The 16,405-nt window shown below is 44.9% G+C and overlaps 1 protein-coding gene across 6 annotated transcripts; it reads left to right on the top strand.

Moving 5' to 3' along the window:
- The first annotated feature begins 1,890 nt into the window (after window positions 1-1,890).
- Window positions 1,891-15,978, top strand: srebf2 (sterol regulatory element binding transcription factor 2). Of its 6 annotated transcripts, none has more exons than XM_034593050.1 (20): window positions 1,891-2,266; window positions 6,722-7,143; window positions 7,609-7,795; window positions 7,885-8,040; window positions 8,270-8,427; window positions 8,949-9,230; window positions 9,307-9,442; window positions 9,520-9,671; window positions 9,857-10,061; window positions 10,156-10,331; window positions 10,711-10,960; window positions 11,120-11,289; window positions 11,417-11,588; window positions 11,686-11,803; window positions 11,911-12,020; window positions 12,467-12,599; window positions 13,093-13,264; window positions 13,957-14,133; window positions 14,503-14,614; window positions 14,822-15,978. In XM_034593050.1, exons 1-20 carry the CDS (start codon window positions 2,185-2,187, stop codon window positions 15,034-15,036), a joined length of 3,585 nt encoding a protein of 1,194 aa, XP_034448941.1. In that variant the 5' UTR covers window positions 1,891-2,184; the 3' UTR covers window positions 15,037-15,978. The 6 variants fall into 6 exon arrangements, with proteins under 6 accessions (XP_034448941.1, XP_034448942.1, XP_034448943.1 ...); XM_034593051.1 differs by having other exon boundaries at window positions 7,885-8,039; window positions 8,278-8,427; XM_034593052.1 differs by having other exon boundaries at window positions 9,328-9,442; window positions 14,822-15,036.
- The last annotated feature ends 427 nt before the right edge of the window (window positions 15,979-16,405 follow it).

Genomic DNA, 16,405 nt, shown 5'->3' on the forward strand with positions numbered 1-16,405 from the left:
CTTTTTATAGAAATAAAGAAAAGAGAAATGTTCTTATGGAAACAGCTGCTGAAAAGGTCTTGTAAGGTATTTTAATGAGTGATATGAATTTTTTTTTTCTAAAAAAACACATTGCTGGAAACAGGATCTTATTAAAGTAATAAACAAAAGGACAAAATAAGTATTAAAAAGTATTTTAAATCCTGAAGGGTGACAGTGGGTGGTGTGTTTTTTGTGTTTCACTTGCCACTATATCTGAAAAGTGTTTATTAGTTTTGAACATCCAGCACCAGCTGCTGTAAATGTATCACCAGTTCACTCCTGTTGTGACTTTTGTTGCAGTCAAATGAGCACTGAAGACAATAAAGTATTTGAATGACTCTTCTCGTCCTGTTTTGTTTTTAGTGTATTTTTTTATGTCAGTACATCTATTGTCTTAACTGTGTTTTATAATTGTGGTGCAGCAAAAACTCTACAGGATTAAAAACTGTCCGTCTCCATCAATCTGAATCCTTGACTATGGAGAAGTTCTGTACTGTCACACATCAACTCTCCTGCAGTTAAACCCAGTTCATCCCAGTGCACTACGCTTTATCACAAAGCACAAATCCCACACACACCATCGTTCTGTGTATCACTCGGTTGGATGGACGTCATTACAAACGACAAGAGACGGTCATCTGGTGTTATTCATCTATAAAGCTCTGTTGTTAAAACCACTACATACAGACCAGGATCCAGTCACTTCTTCACTTTAGACATCATGTGCGCTCCACATTGTCAGAACTGGATTCAGTTACCATGCAGCTGCTAAATGGATGATTTACAGAACTTGTCTCATGTAGTCTTGTGTTCCCCTTGGAGATTTTAAATCTTTGCTATGTGATGTTTTTTGTGAATGTTGTGTATTTAGTTATTTAGTTATTCATGTATATATATAGTGAGGTGAGGTTGTTTTGTTGACTTGTTAATGTATTTAGTTATTTGTTATGTATTTAGTTATGTAGTTATGTAGTTATTTAGTTATTCATGTATATATATAGTGAGGTGAGGTTGTTTTGTTGACTTGTTAATGTATTTAGTTATTTGTTATGTATTTAGTTATGTAGTTATGTAGTTATTTAGTTATTCATGTATATATATATATATATATAGTGAGGTGAGGTTGTTTTGTTGACTTGTTAATGTATTTAGTTATGTAGTTATGTATTTATTTAGTTCTTGATGTATATACAGAGTGAGGTGAGGTTGTTTAGATGTTTTGTTGACTTGTTTATGTATTTAGTTATTTGTTATGTATTTAGTTATGTAGTTCTTCATCTATATACAGAGTGAGGTGAGGTTGTTTGTTGACTTGTTTATGTATTTTGTTCTGTAGTTATGTAGTTCTTCATGTATATATAGATTTATGGGAGGTTGTTTTGATGTTTTGTTGACTTGTTCATGTATTTAGTTATGTAGTTATTTAGTTCTTCATGTATATACAGAGTGAGTTGAGGTTGTTTTGTTGTTTTGTTGACTTGTTCATGTATTTAGTTATGTAGTTATTTAGTTCTTCATGTGTATACAGAGTGAGGTGAGGTTGTTTTGATGTTTTGTTGACTTGTTCATGTATTTAGTTATGTAGTTATTTAGTTCTTCATGTATATACAGAGTGAGTTGAGGTTGTTTTGATGTTTTGTTGACTTGTTTATGTATTTAGTTCTGTAGTTATTTAGTTATTTAGTTCTTCATGTACAGAGTGAGGTGAGGTTGTTTTGATGAAGATAGGGGGCGCGGTTTATTCAAATGACACAGGAGCTTCTGAGGTTGACGCACTATCAGACCACGCTGAATGCGACGCTGCCATTGGTTGAGGACGACTGGTCTCATGACAACAACGGCGGGGTTTCCGCCAATCAGAGCCCGTCTTGGGCCCCCGAGTCTGTTTGTGAATGACGTAAGACGCGTGAAGCAAGATGGCGTCGCCAGAAGCTTAAATCGGTGTAAATTACTTTATCTCCGTGAAGTCGCGCCTCCCCCGAGGCTCCGGTGTTGTTTCACGGTTGTTCCGGTGAAGAGAACCCTTCTCTACCGGGTACGTGTGGTCGCAGGGCGCCGCTGAGCTCCAGAGGACAGCCCGCGGACCGTGTCTCTTCTCCCCCCCCCCCCCCCGCGACCGTCCGCCAGCAGCCGGGGAGGCGAGCTGCTGTCAGCCGGGACAGGATGGACACCGGGGAGTACATGGAGACCATGGACACCACGTTAGCGGAGTTAGGGGACGAGTTCACGTTGGGGGACATCGACGGTGAGTGTCCCCGCTAGCGATGCTCCGTGTTTCCTGGTGGAGTGAGTGTCCCTGAGTGACAGGTCTGCGAGAGGCTGAGCAGCTGAGCACATCTGGGTGAAGTTTAACATTTAAACTATTCACCAAGCAGCTGCTGGAGCTTCAAGTTCTTCATCTGCTTGTTTAACCAACATCTACACAGACTCGACTTTGTTTGGGCTTTTATTTTCTTCCTAACTGTGCACTTCTTCTTCTTCTTCTTCTTCTTCTAATGATGATGATGATGATGCTTATTAGAGACTGGACAAAGTTTCTTCATTAAACTCTTAAAAACTTCCATCTGGACCAGGGCTGGGCTATGAACAACATTAATAACAATTATCTCAAAATAATGTTATTCAATAGCAACAAAACAAAAGCCCAGTATATATATATATATATATATATATATATTTCCTACTAATCGTGGAAGCAGTGAGTGAGGAGGTGTTTGTCATTCTCTGCTCGTAAAGTTTCATGTTATGTTTGTCGTAGCCTGTTAACACAGGGTCAACACTTCAATGGAAAGTGTTGGACGATTTAAATAATACACAAATATAATAAAAAACATCAAATACAACGCGATAATAAAGCAGTGTGTGTGCAAAAAGAGCCAATAAGAGAAGGTAAATAAACAGAGGTTTGGTGAAGTGAGCTCTCGTCAGCGCTGCCACTCTCACTCACTATATATCGATATATTGCCTCATGTTTACTTGTCAAAAAAGGCAAAAGCTGATGTGTCAGTGTTTTTTTAAATCCATCATCATCTCCACAGAGACAGTTTATTGAAAGAAACATGAAAACATAAAACAAATACACATACACGTAAAGAAAAACTTCAAATGTATTCTCAAAGTATTCCCATTCCGATCGTTGTTTCTAAATGAAACAGCCAGGTGTTAATGGAAAGGTGATGGAGTGTTATATTCCATGAAGCAGAGCTGGTTTCAGTGTGAGGTGTCATGCGTCAGGAAACTGTGCGTGGGCAGTAAGTGACACACGAGTGTAACTTACTCACCAAGCTTGTAGAAACAATTATTTACTGTATGTACTTTCAGACTTTCATGTCATGATTGAAGTATTTGGGAGAGTTAAAAGAGGAAACCCTGTGCAGTCTCTTCAGTATCCTCTCAGAGCTTATTCTGCCGAGTTAAAGTTTGTGGGACAGCATCTCTGTAAAGATCCAGCTCTGCACTCTACAGACGGGCAGACGGACAGACAGACAGACAGACGGACAGACAGACAGCATCCTTGATCAAATCTCCCTCTAATCAAAACAAGCTCAACCCTCTGGCACTCAGTGAAAGGACTGGGCTTTTGGTGTAACGCCGGCCAGCGCACAGTCACCAGATTCCCATCAGGGTGGAATTTTACTGAATGCAAAGTCACCAGACCAGACTGAGACACTGTCTGTCTGTCTGTGTGTCTGTGTGTCCGTCTGTCTGTCTGTCTGTCTGTCTGTCTGTCTGTCTGTCTTTCTGAGTGTGTGTGTGTGTCTAAGCGCACACACTCGTTTCTTTTTTTGCCTCTTTATGACTTTTTGCCACATACACACTGACCTTGTCAGGACCAGTAAAGCTCAAGGGACCAAAGCTCAGTTGTAATCATCATCTCTGAGGTCCTGGTGGATAGGTTAAGGTTAGACATGAGTAGGTCAAGGTTAAGATTAGAGATAAGGTTTCGGTGAGGTTGTCCACAATGAATGGAAGTCAGTACGTTGTCCTAGTAAGGCTAGCTGTGTTAGCACTATAGCACAACAGCAAGGCTACAGCATGTATCAAACCGTTATGGCCCAAATTGATGATCCTGCACACAGGCTCATGAAACATTCCTGAAACTCTACCTGTCTTGTGGTGTCTGGTGGTAATTCTCACTTCAATGGGAGCCTTTACACAGAATGAGCAGACAGCGCACCCCCGGCCACAGTTATGTAATCCTACTTAATCATCGTGTCAAAAGAGAGGAATTTACAGATTGTGTGTGTGTGAGGGAGAAGTGACCACTGACTGATGAACATAGAGGCAAATTGCTCAGAGAAAGCCCACACTCAATTCTGCTAGTCTCTGTTTGGCCCACAGCTGATTGATAATAAGGTAATTCTTTGAGATATATATTCATCACAGCCACTTTTGAATATTAAATGGAGTCTCAGCTGAGTTTGTCTGCAGCAGCTGGTTTAATGCACATCTCCGCAGATATTTAACCTTTTGTTCTTCAGATGAGCCATGTGCGTATCTTTGAGAGTTAGGCCTCGGAGGCCCCTGAAAGGGCTCAAGTAGTTGACCCTATATTCAACTAGAACATTCTCCCTCTCTCAATTATTCCCTTAGCAACCGTGGCTCTGGTTATGTAACCTATTTTCTTTGCTCTCAGCAGCCGAGCAAACTGTCCCTCTTTGATGGATTTACCCTTTGTGCCTGCTTGTCTGAAACTCTGGGGGCTAGGAGTGGCTTTGTCCGGTCTGTCATTAGCAATCTGCCCCCCCCCCGTGGAGGTGTATAAGTGCACAGTCTATTGTGTCCGCCTATATTATTTATACATGCTCCGAACAGACAGGCTGGTTAATATTACTACGGTGTGAGCATCTGAAACTGTCTGCGTGCATTTTAACTTTGTTTCCCTGCACCTCGATGTAGCTGGAAGCTGAGTGTTGTTTTTGTGTGTGTGTGTGTGTGTGTGTGTGTGTGTGTGCATGTGTGTGTGTGTGTGTGTGTGTGTGTGTGCGTGCGTGCATGTGTGTGTGTGTGTGTATTTCCTGATGATTAACTTTTGGAGCTAATCAGTCAAAGATCGAGGTCGACAATGTTGTCTGAAAACACTTTCCCAAGTTAACTCTGCAAAAAATAGGACTAGACAGACAATTCAATTTATTTATTAGGAAATTATTCCCCATCATATAAGTGACAAAGTTGCAAAGAAGTGAGAAAGCATCGAGAAGCACAGTGGGGGGGGGGAATAATTCCTCCAGGTATCTCTGCTTCCTTCAGGACTAGAGACATGACCTGAAGCTTATATAGATCAAGTCAGAAAATCAGTTTCCAGATCAGAAACACAATCTATACAGCATAACATAATCTACTTATTGAGATTTACACATCATATGGTGTAAATAACAATATGATGAGGTAATTATGAAATGGCATTATTACTGTATAAATAGCATTGGAGGTTTTGCATGGCCTCTGATGCTTTTCATCATAGTTTGAAATGTCATTAACATTTGAAGTTAAATCAGATTTCTAGTCTATATTTGTCACAGATAAGAGATCAAGTATTTTTTTCTATTAAAATTAATTTATTTTTAATTGTGTTGAGGAGCTGAGGGCTGCACAGTCTCTAAATACAGGAACTGATGAATGCGGAATATTATGAATGGTCCGTTTGTGGATTGGATTTTCTGGTCGTGCTCTGCCGTGGAGAAAGAGGAAGTTCCAGGAGGCAGTTTCAGCTTGACGAGATTTTATTGACCCCATTGGCTGAACCTATAGTGATGTATATAAAACTGTGGATCTTTTCAATGATAAAAACTTAGTGTGGTACAAAGAATCATGTTTTATATAATCTGTTGAACAAAGCAAAGATCCTCTGATATTTAACCTTTGGCTGAGCTTTCTTCAATCTTTCCTTTCTTTCCCCACGTTGTTTATATTTAATACTGGAAGAAGATGCATGTGCTTGTAAATTAGTGAGTTTCTTGTAATTCCAAACTAAACTGTTAAATCACTCAAGATATGCAGCATGATGTGTTTTAATACCAACAATGGCGGTAGGTGGCATTTGATTTACTGCATAATTCTTTTTAAAAAGTGGCGTTCAGTGCACATTCATCATCATCATTGGGCAATCTGTCCATCTGTCCATCTATCCATCTATCCATCCGTCATCAATCAGCTCTATCCATCAGAGCTTTTATCTCAGTGCTCTTTTACCCTGCTCCTATTGTCTTTGAGGGTCATCTGTAAGATTACATCCTGTTCACTCTCAAGGCTGAAGGTTCACAGACCTGATCTGTTCACTGGTTTATGACCGGAGCAGTTCAGTAGCTGTTTCTGTGAATGCATGTGAAAGTTCAAGGCCGGGCCTCTTTGGGATTTTCTAGTCTTATCTGTCTTGTGTAATATCTCTGCCAGATATACAGTGGGGGGGGGGGGCCTTGTCACCTTGTATGTAGATTCAGTTGAGGATCTGACTCAAGGACAATATTGGCTGTCAGACGACGCCTTGGTCTAAAGGCAATCAAGTAATTGTTGAGTCATGGGAATAAGTTAATGTTGCAAATATTGTTACAGGTCTGTCACTGATCGATTTATCTAAATGACCTTTCTTGGTATTTAAGCTGTTATATCTATTTTCGTGTTACTGAATCAATTGAATGAATTTGATTTCTTAATCAAATCCAAACTTATTGTAATGCCCCGTGTTTTTCTGCCTCTTCAGAGATGCTGCAGTTTGTCAGCAACCAAGTGGGGGACTTCCCAGACTTGTTTGAGGACCAGATGAACCCAACAGGCTCGCTACCGAGCGGCAGGGCCAGCGTCACCCCGCGTCCCACCATTCAAACCCCTCAAGCGCCCCCAACCCCCCAGACACCAACCCCAGTTACCTACCTGAACTCCAGCGTTACCCTCACCAGCCCACAGACACTATCTCCCCAGTCGTTACCCCTCACCCCTCCCCTCACCCCCGCCCAGACCCCCTCCCCTATCCCTGCCTCCTCTGTGCAGCAGCAGGTGACCCGCAGCCCTCCGCTCCTTCAGCCTCGGCCTCAGGTGGTCCAACCCATCCAGCCTCAGCCCCAACAGACGGCTCAGCCTACCATCCAGGTATCAACTATCATACCACTTGCACGCGAGACTTGGGTAATAACTTAATTTACTCATTCTACTAGTAAGTATTGAAAGCTGTGTTTAGAGTCGATGGTTTAAAGTTGTGTGGAGCTGATCAGGGTACATGACTGCTGCATTGAGGTACTGGTGCTGTAATTATGAGTCCGGAGCTTTTTTTCAAAGTGCCTGCCTCTCTAGCTTTAATGTTGTTTTCTGTCAAGGTCTTATTTTCTGTTATTGTTCCATCCATACATAAAAAAACCTTCTGCTGTCATGAGAGAAATTTCAGAGTCCTGACAAACTGTAAAATATAATATCCAGCTCAGCATCCCTACAAACCAATGCACAACTCAGCAAATACTGCATCAACCTGAGAGATGCAGTTTATTGTCTCGAGTAAAACACATTTTCCCCAAAACAGTACATCATCAAAGGCAGATAAACTGCTTTATGCTGTGTCAGCATTTTCTCTTATCCCTCCTTTTCACTTGAATGCAGATGCACACCCAGGGGATCCCGATGCAGACCCAGAGCTTCCCGGTCCACACCTTAGTTCAGACTCAATGCCAGACGCCCATCCAGACCCAGGCGGGGCAAACTGTGATGATTGCCCCCAACGGTGGGCAGTCGCGTTTCATCCAGAGCCCTGTGATCTGCCACCAGACTTCTACTCCTGGTTTCCAAGGTGACATATAGTGTTTTCTGTTGAACATGGGAGATTGATATCACTAAGTGGTCGATAATAACGTGGCTCCTCTTGTCTCCTCTTCTCAGTCATCCAACCACAGATGCAGAGCATCATGACGTCACCACAGCTCCAACCATTGACCATTCAGCATCAGCGTCTTCTGACTCCAACAGGTCAAACCATCCAAACTCTCTCTGCAGCACCGACCACAGTCCACACTATGCAGCAGCAGGTGCAGCAGGTACGAGAGAGCAATGAGTCAGATAGAGAGTAGATATGGTTGTTTGATATCTAGTAGTAAAAGATTTATATTTCAACAAACCAAACTATCAATCTGAAATAGCTCCTAGACAAATAAGTTTGTGTCATAAAGTTGGTAGAGCCACAGTGGACCTGAATATCAAACCTTTCATTTTTTAAACTGCTTGTGAGCAAATATAAAAGTCTCACTTTGACCCTTTTGTATTTTTTTCCACCAGGTTCTGGTCCAGCAGCCTCAGATTCTGAAAACAGATTCGCTGGTTCTCACAACTCTCAAACCAGATGGCACTCAGGTGCTGTCGACCATGCAGAGCCCCAATGGGATCACCACCTTGACCACGCCCCTCCAGAACACTCTGCAAGTCCCGGTATGAAACCAGCTTCAGTGACTTCACATTAGCTCTCAATAAAGGTCTGAATTTGGTTCCTTTAAAAAAGCAAACGTTGGAGTTCCACAGCCTGTTTAAAAGGAGTTTTACTAATTAACAGGTCACTAGCATTCCAAGAAGACGTGCTCATTAGCGAGAGACCTCAGGAGTAGCCACTTATTCACAATTACCATTGTTAATGCTAACATACAGCGAGCTGAACTTATTCTAACGCAGCTGATTTCAAATTCACACAATAGTTATTTACATCTGGACACAGAGAATTGTGGTTTCTGTTGGCTAATTCTTTATTTTATCTGATGCATCGTTATCCTTCTCTCTCATCCACTTTTCACTACAGCAAGTAAACAATACAAGGGATCTGATTGGCTGCTTTCTGTCCGCCAACAGCGTGACTACTACTACAAAACACAAATAAACAAGTCCTTCATCACACAGACCAATTAACCATTAATACTTCACACTGACGCTATTGCACTTCTACTGATTTTGGTCTTCAGACGCTGATGAGCAGCAACATCCTGACCACCGTCCCTATGGTGATGGGCGGAGGAGACAAGCTGCCAATCAAGCAGCTGCAGCCAGGCTCCTCCCACTGCACAAATGTAGCAAGATCAAATATGGATCACGGCTTCATGAACATGGGAGTACTGGGCCCGGGAGGAGTGGTGAAGGAGGGCGAGAGGAGGACGACACACAACATCATCGAGAAGAGGTACCGCTCCTCCATCAATGACAAAATCCTGGAGCTTAGGGACCTGGTCATGGGCAACGACGCTAAGGTTCGTGAGTTCAACATTAACACACTTTAATGTCACAAGTTGCTTGAGGGTGTGAATTGGATCCTCATATGTTTTGTCTTCATGCTTTTCTTCCCAGATGCATAAATCAGGAGTGCTCAGGAAGGCCATCGACTACATCAAATACTTGCAACAGGTCAACCACAAACTACGACAGGAGAACCTGGCCTTTAAAATGGGAAACCAGAAGAACAGTAAGTGTTTGACGTCGCTGAGCGCAGAGCCACATCTGTAACAGGTTGAGATTTGAATGACTCTCTCTCTGTCTCAGAGCCAGTGACGCTGTCTGAGGATGTGGACCTCAAACAGGAAATAGTGATGATGTCACCTCCAGCCTCGGACTCTGGCTCCGGTTCCCCTGAGCAGTTCTCTCCGTACTGTGTTGACTCGGAGCCCGGCAGTCCCTTACTGGATCACGACAAGGTAACACGCAAACACACAAAGACCAGATTAGGCTCTTCATTGATTTATTGATTCCTGCGGCGAAGATGTCGAATGAGGCTATGAACTTGTTTTCAGTCGCCAGGCGTTTATTTCCTCTGTGGCAGCAAAGCACAAGCCTTCAGAATAATAATTAAATAATGTCTCTCTCTCTCTCTGTGTGTCAGGTGAAGAGTGAGCCAGATTCTCCGTCCACCGTCGGAGTGATGGATCGTTCTCGACTGCTTCTCTGTGCCCTCACCTTCTTCTGCCTGTCACTGAACCCGCTGCCCTCTCTTCTGGGCTCTGAGGCCTCAGGGAGCCACGGCCTCTCTGCCGGCCACGGGCCATCGAGAACGCTCGTCTGGTTCCCAACACACACACAGGACTTCGGTGAGCAGGACTGACCGCAGCTGTTAATGAGGGTTTCACGATCCCCTTTAAACCCACGACCTCACCTCATATCTCATTCCCTCTCGTCCCCCAGCGTCCTGGCTGCGGTGCCTGTTGCCATGGGTGATGGTGTGGGTGCTGAGTGGCGTGGGAGCTGTGTGGGGCTGTGTCAGGGTGCTCTACCTGTGGGAGCCCGTCACACTCCTTCACTCCCCGAAGTCTGTGTCCTTCTGGAGGCATCGCAAACAAGCCGACCTGCATCTCAACAGGGTGAGTACACGTCCGGACGAGGGCTGGCACAGAACTATCACTGGGGCCAAAATCATTCAAATCTAGTAAAAGGACAGAAATAAAATAATCTTTCTAATAGTCTGGTTATACAAAAACAGTGTGGACGTCATCATAGACAGAACATCTCAGTTTCTTTGTCTGCTTTTTTTTGTGGTTGTATATAAAACTTTCAGCTCTAAATCCAAGCAAATAATAATCCCAGATGTCTGAAACAAACAGATGTCTGTCTCGCTCACTGTACAGATTTATTTTTAGCCGTTTGTTCAAATCGTGTTCAGATCTAACTCGTGACCTTCCCTCAACTGAGTAATGAACAGCTTATACAATTTTTTCACCATCTCCTTTTTTTTTCCTGCAGGGAGATTTCACAGCAGCATTGGTTAGTTTAGAGACCTGCTTGGCCGTCTTGACCCGGGCTCTTCCCTCCACCAATCTGGATCTGGTCTGCTCGCTGTCCTGGAATCTTATTCGCTACTGCCTGCATCGTCCAACTCCTCTGGGATGGCTGGTTCACCAGGTCAGAGGAAAGCACGAGGGAGAGGAGGCTCGGACGAGTGCGAAGGACGCGGCTCTGGTTTACCACCGTCTGAGTCAGCTGCAGCTCACAGGTGAGTGTCGAGGACAGAGTGAGCCGCCGCTGCTGTGCACAGGCTGTCGGGATATGATTCATGGTTTGGACTTAATGAACTGCAGAATACAGAGTTCAGTAAGTACAAGCTATGAAAATGTGAATGCAGTGATACAGGTTGTGTTCTCTCCGTCTGTAGGAAAGTTGCCTCAGCGAAGCAGCCTGTGGGCTTTGTCTTTCTCTCTCAGCGCTGTCAACCTCAGCGAGAGCGCCCAAGGCAAGATGGCCCCTGCTCAGCTCACCCAGATCTACGTGACTGCAGCAACGGCCCTGCGCACACTGCTGGGCCACCACCTCTCCTTTTTGCCTGTATGTCTTTTTCCTGATCCATCATCTGTCCTCGGTTTATCTCAAAGAGCTTTAAATAAACATAACAGACGGAGGAGGTGATACATTTATTTAAGTCAGCAGCTTTTCCTCGGTGTCTGTCTCCCAGGGTTACCTGCTGAGCTGTGCTGAGAGTGTGGCCAGTCACTCAGACACCAAGCCGATCCCCGACTGCCTCCGCTGGCTCTTCACCCCATTGGGCAGGCAGTTCTTCCTGAGCTGTGATTGGTCAGTGAAGTCTGAGTGCAGCGACAGCGTGTACACTTCTCAGAGAGATTCGGGTAAGTTGTGAGTGATGAGTGGAGGAGTGGGTCTGAAAGAAAGATTTTGAATGTGCGATAATTAAGCTGTTCCTCTGACGTCTGGATCTTCCTGCAGTCGACCCCATCGCCCAGCTGCACCGCTGTTTCTGCAGGAAGCTTCTGGAGCGAGCTGTTCACACGCTCATTCAGCCGCAGAGCGACTCCGACGCAGGCAAACGCAAGAATGACTCTGGGTAAGGCAGCGGTGTCCAGGGCTTCCTGGATCTTTACAGTTTGGTGTGTATTAAAAATGTACTCACTAAACGTCTTCCTTCTATTTCTTGCTCTGTTACTTTTTCAGGGAGTTTTCCAGTGCTATGGAGTTCCTCCAGTTGTTGAACAGCTGTACGGAGGACTCTCCTTCCCCTCCTCCTCCCTTCTCGACTCCTCCCAATCACACCACCACACCAGGTATGAATAGCATGAGGAGAACAACCGTCCCATGTGGACAGAAGCATGAATCACATCGGATGATTGATGCAGTTGTGTGGGGGAGCTCGTCACTGAGGATTAACCAGATAATCATCTGAGTTCTTACCGTCAACAGTGATGGATTTTCTTGGCTTCACTTTCAGCCAGTTCAGCCTTCGCAATTAACTTTTTATTGAATCATCACAGATAAGACTTGCAGTCATTGATTTGGGGTAATAAATTACTTCCAGGGGGATATGAACACATATTAATTAACTACAGTGTTGATCATTGATAAAACAGGAAAGGAAATCGTTACTTAGCCACCACATCATACCTGATGTGAATCTTAGCAAGAAAAAGCTTCTCTCAGCCAAAACAAAAACTAAATTCTCCACTGTTTTATTTTTCTCTCTATATAAATTCCTGTGTCTTCTCTGTGCCAGTGGGAGACCCGGTGAGTCGCTGGTGGGCCTTGGTGCTGAAGGCTGCGGTGCACTGGCTGCAGGGTGACGACGTGGCCGTGAGGTCACTGCTGGCCGAGGCCGAGCGAATGCCGAGGGCTCTGCACACTCTCGAGTAAGTGAAATAGTGTTTAAGTTACAGAACATAAACGCTCACACTGAAGTACAGACACTAGAATTCACTTGGTGAAGACAAAGCCTGTCGTTCTCCATTTCAATTATTTAACAGCTCGCGTTACAGGAATCGTTTGAGCTTTGACTTATTTAAGATCATTTCTAGCTGGATTCAGTTATAGAAGCCAAACATTTTACACTTGTTTGTGGATTCCTAATCGATATAAAAAGATTCTCAATATGAATCTGCAGAACGTTGTGCCAGAAGCCGCCTGTTAAGCGATTCTCACTCATCAATCTCGTTTGTATGTTTGAACAGTCGCGTCTAGAGAAAAAGTCGAGATTAAAAAGAAACTAGTCAGACTGAAGCTACTTATCTCGATTTCAAACCTTGGCATTAAATCAAACTGAAGGATGTTGATAAAGATGAACAAGTGTGTCCTTGTTTTATAAATACTCTCATTAACCATCCTCCCTGTTCCTCCCTGTTCCAGCCACTCTCTTCCCAAGGCCGTGCTGCAGCTCTGCAAAGCGGTTCAGATGAGTCTGTTGCCTCTGAAGGGAGAAGGAGCCGTGGCCTGTCTGTCCCACTGTGACAGAGCCAGCAGCCACCTGCGCGCCAGCATCTCCGAACCACTCGCCCAGTCGGGCAACTGGCTGAACAAGGTAGAAATCAAAGAAGCTGCCACAAGCACCGTCGTCACTGACATCACCGTAAGATCTGCTCCGGGTTTGTGGTCTCAGTGTTTCTGGTGTAATCCCAAAAAACAACTTGCCTCATGCTGCATGTTTCATATCAGATAATCAGGATTCACTGAAGTCGAAGCATTCAAGGTTTCATCATGCGTGTAAACACACACACACACACACACACACACACACACACACACACACACACACACACACACACACACACACACACACACACACACACACACACACACACACACACACACTTGATATGAGGCTGTGTGTGAGTGTGTTTATACTTGTTTGCTTCTCTGTTAGGTCACAATAAGAGGTGTGTTGCCCCCGAGGCGATAGTGGGAAACGTGTGCAGGGGAATATTTGTGTGTGTGTGTTTGTGTGTGTGTGCGCGCGCAGTGTGGGTGGCAGGAGGTGGCTGTGGTGCATTGTAGTTGCATTGCATGATCCTGAAGCTGAGTGCAATGTGTCTGCAGTGCAGTACAGAGGCCTCCCCAATCTGCACGCACCCGCTACACACCCCCATCACTTCACATGAGGCCGCACTGGAAAGTTCTGCATGTTATTCCTTGATTTTTTTTTTGGGGGTGGGGGATAAATGTCGGAGATGGCACCCAGCGGCTCTTTGATTTGTGTCCCTCCTCTCTCCTAAGGGGGTGGAGCTCCTGGTGTGCGACCTCCTGCTGACCTTGAGGACCAGTTTGTGGCAGCGAGGGGGCAGCAGCAACGGAGAGCCCGGCCCGGCCCCTGGATCTCAGTTGGCTGGTTTTCAGAGGGACCTCAGCGCGCTCAGGAAGCTCACACAGTGCTACAGGCAGGCGCAACACAAGGTACGGCCGTTCATCTTGGTCATGAGCCTTGGAAATCATGTTCTCTCCCACTGTTATCAGCTGCAGAACTCTCACTGCAGCTGCACACATCAATCATACTGGTGAGGTTTTGTTTGAGGAGTCATTACTGGAGCCAGAGGGTCTTTAACAACTGCTGCTGCTTCCTGATCATTAGTTATGTCCTGACTTGTGCAACACTCATAAAAAACGTTTCATCATAATCATTGCACGAGATTCTGTTGTGAGTGAAAAATGCTTTTACCTGAAAGTTTCCACTCGTGTATCTCTGGTAGTGAATGAAGTGAGTGCACAGCTTCACCGGCTTCACCCAGAGAACCAATCGTGTGATGTTCCTTGTTCTTCCTGCAGGTGTTTCTCCACGAGACCACAGTGAGGCTAATGGCCGGTGCCAGTCCCACAAGGACACACCAGCTGCTGGAGCACAACCTCCGACGCAGGACACACAACTCCTACACAGCCGGTAAGACACGGACTCATATTTACATATTGAACCATCATCCTCACTGAATCATATCAGTGGAAGTTCACCTTGGCTGCTGGCTCAGGATCAGCTCCCTGTGGTCGTTATTAATCTTATTAATAACAGTTATACACACACCAGGAAGCAGTGGAGGCTAATCTGCACTTTTCCTCCTCTTTTCTTTCCTCCTCATGCTGCTCTCTGAAGGTGACTGTGTCCTGGGCGAGAGGGAGAGGGCCCACGCCATCCTGCTGGCCTGCCGCCACCTGCCCATGCCCCTGCTAACTCCGCCCGGGCACCGCGCCCGCCTGCTCGCCGAGGCCAAGCGCACCCTGGAGCGGGTGGGAGACCGCCGGTCCCTGCAGGACTGTCAGCAGATCTTGCTGCGCCTCAGCGGGGGCACGACCATCGCAGCCTCCTGAACAAACACGACTTAAAACACCCGACTCATCAGCCAACACCTTATTCTGTAACTGTCACATATTCACACCCTCACGCTGATCCACGAACATGGATTCGTCTACCGCAGCCTTGTATCCACACAGCAGCTACACATCTGCTCCTCTAACTCTTAGCTGCCCTGTTGCAGCACAATCACGCCACCTTCTGGCCATTAATGGTACCACGCCGGCTAACTGCCTCATTTTAAACAATGCTTAACAACAAGGGAAATCAGGTGAAATAGGCCCCACAGGGAAAAGGGACCATGATCTCATAGCTTAAATAGATGCAGTGCAGCAGTGCATTGATTAGCTGTAGGAAGCCGAGCTGTACAATCATTTCTGGCGCACGGTAACTGTTTAATGTCTCAGTAAACTCGCAAGCTTCTATTAAGGGCTTCAGTCTATTCAAGAGTGAACTGCCCAGACCTGTTGAGCAAGGCTGTGCTGGGAGCTGCAGACAGAGAGTGGCCTGCACAGTCTCTTCTTATCTACCTCATACACAGTACAATGCCAGCACTGTACTGCTGAGCATCACAGGACACTTCAGTCAGTTGTCCTGAAATTTGAATCAAGTGACCATTTGAAGTGATGCTTCGTTCCATGAACAGCTTGCTGAGACTTTAGGAAGCAGCGGCAACACAACTATTGGAAAGTGACCTGCTGTTGCAATAATGACACACACACAGCTGCTGCTGACACGTTCTGCTCTGTCAGGACAGAGGAACAATTATTGGATTAGCAAAACGTCAAAGTAGAACAGGGAAGCAGTCGATTGTGGGATAATAAGAAAATACGGACACACAGAAATTCATCAACACGACAGGTCAAAGGTTTTAGAACGTCGCAATTCTTCAAGCTGTTTTTTTAAAATTTGGAATTTAATCTTGGAATGTTCTTGTTCAATTACGTTTAATAAAAAAATATATTATGGTTCAGTTCATCGCAAACCAGCAGCACGAGGTTTCAGTCTGAAGACTGTGCTGCTCTTCATCACGTGAAGCCTCCGTCTGCTTCTTGTCTTCAGTGTTTGGTCTCATTAGTTCTTTCTTACTCGTCTTTTTCCTCACCAGTCTAACAGCGACACTGCTCCCTGCAGTAAGTCATCGATAAACTTTTTTTTACTTTAGGCTGATTTACAGATTTACCTTCGTACTATTTCCGTGGAAAAGTGAGGCGATCCAAAAACCTTTGACCAGTGGTGCACATAAGACATGAATTGCATACACGCAATGTGATTTGTATATAGGTTGTACATAGGCAGATGAACAGAAGTAGAATTCTTACGTACTGCTTGAGAGGAGAAGAACAAAAGAACTGTGACACGTAGAATCTGGCTCAGAAAAGGAGA

Source organism: Hippoglossus hippoglossus, chromosome 8 (genome assembly GCF_009819705.1).
Source record: "Hippoglossus hippoglossus isolate fHipHip1 chromosome 8, fHipHip1.pri, whole genome shotgun sequence".
Lineage (NCBI taxonomy): Eukaryota > Metazoa > Chordata > Actinopteri > Pleuronectiformes > Pleuronectidae > Hippoglossus > Hippoglossus hippoglossus.